This window comes from Chaetura pelagica, unplaced genomic scaffold (genome assembly GCF_000747805.2).
Source record: "Chaetura pelagica isolate M959 unplaced genomic scaffold, ChaPel_1.0 scaffold773, whole genome shotgun sequence".
NCBI classification, from domain to species: Eukaryota; Metazoa; Chordata; class Aves; order Apodiformes; family Apodidae; genus Chaetura; species Chaetura pelagica.
The window spans coordinates 1-3857 of NW_009952587.1; the positions used below are offsets into that span (position 1 = coordinate 1).

A 3857-nucleotide genomic window follows, 5' to 3' on the forward strand; every position below is an offset into this window, starting at 1 on the left:
GCTCCCCGGGGCTCTGGGCAGCAGCGTGCCTCTTCTTTAGCTCTGGAGGTATCACCTCCTCCTTCCTGTCATGACTGCTCAGCTGAACCTGCCACACACAGTAGCAGGTCCCAGTGCCAACCGCTCCTGAGGCGCCACTGAAAGGCTGGGCAGATCGATCAGCTTCTCACATGCTTCTTGCCATGTTTTCCACCCCCTGGGCTCCTTACCCATGTCCTGCTCTCCTCCCTGGGCCTCACTGGCTCTATGCTGCCTTCAGATGTTGCCTCCTGCCCTGTCAGAACAGAAATTAGTCCCTACCAGAGCAGGTGTAGTTCATTTCTTACCACCAGCTGGTGCATGCAGGAGAGTGTGATTTGTCACCATTTCATATTGTTCCATCGCACAGACTGGGACAGAATTTTCCAGGATATGGGCTGGGCTGGGGACTTTTGCCACTGCTGTGTTACCTGGAACAGGGCAATCACATCCCAGTGAGATATCTGTATCTAGGCAAAGTCTAGCAGGGCTAATAGGACAGGAGATGTAGCACTCATTAACTGCTTCCATATGATCTCCTCAGTCACAGCCATCATAGAGGGGAGGGTTTGACAAGGGCCTCCTGTAGTGCCAAGTCACTGAACAGCTGTTCTTCATCATTATACATCTCATGTCATGCAGGAGACAGGTCACCCTGTTCATCACTGGAGATGCTAACTCCAAAACAGGAGTCAGCATCCCCTTTGCTCTTGCCAAAAGTCCTTCCTCTTCGCTGGCCTGGCAAAAAAGCAAGGGAATTTCTCTGTGTTTTTATGCACTCCCAGGGGAATTGTGTAGCCAAGCAACAGCCCACAGGTGCCACCTCAGAGAACTGCTTGGGTTAAATGGCTTCTCTAGGCTCTCGGGGCATCCTCTGCTCAGTTGGAGCCTGGCTTGCAGCCTGATGTCATGGATGGAGGTCAGCCTGGCTCCCTGCAGGAGAGCTGCCTGCGTGGCCAGTGGCACAGCGCAGGGTGCTGCAGGTGGAGAAAAATGACCTGGGCCAGCTGTGAGGTGCTGGGCATGTGGACATGTCAGCTGCCATGTGCTGAGAACACATTGCAGGGAACCAGACCCTTTGGCTTTGCAGCTCCACTGCAATCCCCTACTGGTGCCTCAGGGCTGATTCTGCTGGGAGCTGAGCTCCAGCTGGGTAAGGGACCTTCTCCCTGGCTTTGTGTGCCCATGACATGCTGTCAGCTTGGCCCCAGGGCTGTGTGTACCCAGATCAGCAGCAGCTTTCTGGCTCTGCCCTCTGCCTGCCCTTGGGGCTGCAGGAGAGGCTTGGAGATCACCTACAGGCAAAGACATCATCTCCCCATATCTGCCTACCTGCTGTGGCACCACCAAGAGCCAAGGAGAGTTGGCCAGGCAGGAAACACGTGGCTGGAGACGCTGTTCCCTTGTCTGTTCCCTCTCAAGAGCAGTCTGGGACTGTTGGGCACAAGATGTGACCTGATGGTTCCAAGTCTTGTGGGAAAGATTTTGCAAGGGTGCAGGGTATGATGGCAGCAGGTGGATCCCAGTGATGCTACTGGAAAGGGAGATGCTGACCAGTCTCCCAGCCAGTAGTTTGGACAAGGCAGAGGGATGGAGACTAGGCTATGCAGAGCCTGAAGGGCTGCAGTTGAGAAAGCAGGGCTGAAAATGCCAATCTCAAAATCCCCCAGAGAGGGAGTGCTAAGGAGGAGAGGATGTCCCAGCCCAGGACTGCCAAGAGCCTCCTGTAGGAGCAGCCATATACTAGAAGATGGCTTCAAGCCCTTGTCAGGAAAGGGTGAAGTCCTGTCTTGCCAGATGCCATGACCATTAATGAGATTTGCATTTCAAAACCAGCCTTGAAAAAAGGCAGAGGTGTGAGCTGGGGGTCGGGGCTGTTCTTGCAGGTTGGAGGAGGAATGGACTACAAAGCCAAGGCCATTGCAGGTCTCCTGGCAGCCACCTGTGTCTTCACCATCATTGCCCTCATTCTGAGTGTTGTGAACGTGAGGGATGTGCTTCTGCCTCCCAGCACCAAGGTAGGGTTCTCGGGGGGGGGCAGCTTCCTGCTCTTGCCTGGGTGCTGGTCGCTGCTTGGCAAAGGGTTTACCCCAGGTTTCAGGCAGGCTGTGTTTTTGTCACTGAGATGGGGACAGGCTGGCATGCCAGGTAGATCTGGAAGAGTTTTGTCACTGTGTCTGGCCTTACAGCACATACAGCCTCTTCATCACAGGGCATTGCCAGCTCAAAGAGCTTGTGATGGAGCCTCATCCCCAGCACAGCTGGTGATGCCACAGGGCTTTCCCTGCTCTGGTGACACTTCATCTGGCCACTTGCTTCCCCCCTGCTCACCAGGAGCTCTGCTGGCTCTGTGGCAGGGGGAGGGGGGCTGCACCCCCTGACACCCCGTGTCCCCTCCTCCCCCCCAGTACGGTCTGGTGTTCGACGCGGGCTCCACGCACACGACTCTCTACGTGTACCAGTGGCCTGGGGACAAGGAGAATGGCACTGGCATCGTGTCCCAGGTGGAGGCCTGCACCGTGCCTGGTGAGTGTGTCCAGCCCTCTGGCCCTGCTGCTGGGTCACTGCCCCAGTCTCTCACAGCATTGTCAGTGACCTGAGTAATTCAGCCTGCACTGGGCCAAAGGGAGATGGAAGAACCAAAGTTAATTTTAGGGAGGATAGTTTGCACCTCAGGGAGCCCTGCAGTAGCTGAGGGATCCAAAGGTGGGTAGGGCTCCCAGGTTGGCACAGCTCCTGGAGCCAGTCCAATCTTGCAGCTGGTGGTTGTGCATCAACACACAATGTGGGATGCTGAATGTGCAGTTTGCTCCTTCTCCCATAGACCTGCTTCCTTGGCTGTTCTTTCTACAACATCTATTCACAGCTGCTTTCATAACATGCAACTTCATCTTCCCATGGGGGCTTCTAAAAGTTCTGCAGAAGTCCCTCAACATTACTGGGCTTCTGCTGGGTTATTGTATGGAGTTCCTAACTGCTCTCTGGGTCAGCAGTTTCCTTTTCAGTATCTATATGGTACCAAACAGCAGAGTTTTGGTCTGTGATGGGGAAATCTGGGTAATTCCAAGGAGGTTTAGAGAGTTCCCTCTGTCTGGGGAATGGGTGCACTGTCCCTCCCGGGTGACACTGAGCTTGCTCCATCATGGGGTGCCCTCTTGCAGGACCTGGCATCTCCAGCTATGCAGATGACCCCGCTGGGGCTGGAGCCAAGTTGGGCCTCCCTAGGATCAAACATGTGCTCAGCAGAGAGCCACATCACTAGCTCCACCCAGCTCCACCCAGAGCTGCCACAGCGAGCTGTGTCCATGGCACATGTGTTGCCAGCAGGCCAGACAGCCCTGAGCACTGTGCCTCCAGGGACATCCTTGGCAAGGGCCCAGATGACCTGGGAAAGAGGTGAAAAACCCCTGGGTCATTGAGGGAGAACATGCCCACCATGCCCTGTCCCTCCCGGGTGACACTGAGCTTGCTCCATCATGGGGTGCCCTCTTGCAGGACCTGGCATCTCCAGCTATGCAGATGACCCCGCTGGGGCTGGAGCCAGCCTGAAGCCCTGCCTGGACAAGGCCATGGAGATCATTCCAGCAGAGCAGCAGCAGGAGACCCCCACCTACCTGGGGGCCACAGCGGGCATGAGGCTGCTGAGGTACTGGCACCACCTGGAGCCAAAACCACCTCCCACCCCTTCCCCACCATCGGCTGGGATGGGGGCTGGGGGCATGAGAGGCTGGGGGACTGGGGGCAGTGGGGGCAGAGGAGGTGGGGGGCTGCTGCCCAGGCAGGCCATGGTGATGGGCAGAGCATGCGTGTCTGCAATCCCCCAGGGTGTCCAAGGGAGG

The 3857-nt window shown here is 56.4% G+C and overlaps 1 protein-coding gene across 1 annotated transcript in view; it reads left to right on the forward strand.

The window, feature by feature from the left end:
• Window positions 1-1916: 1916 nt before the first annotated feature.
• Window positions 1917-3857, forward strand: part of LOC104385236 (ectonucleoside triphosphate diphosphohydrolase 8-like) — a 6329-nt gene continuing 4388 nt past the window's right edge. The window contains exons 1-3 of the mRNA XM_009993668.1: window positions 1917-2036; window positions 2427-2544; window positions 3514-3664. Of these exons, the coding sequence (XP_009991970.1) occupies window positions 1917-2036; window positions 2427-2544; window positions 3514-3664 (389 nt within the window). The remainder of the gene's footprint in view (window positions 2037-2426; window positions 2545-3513; window positions 3665-3857) is intronic.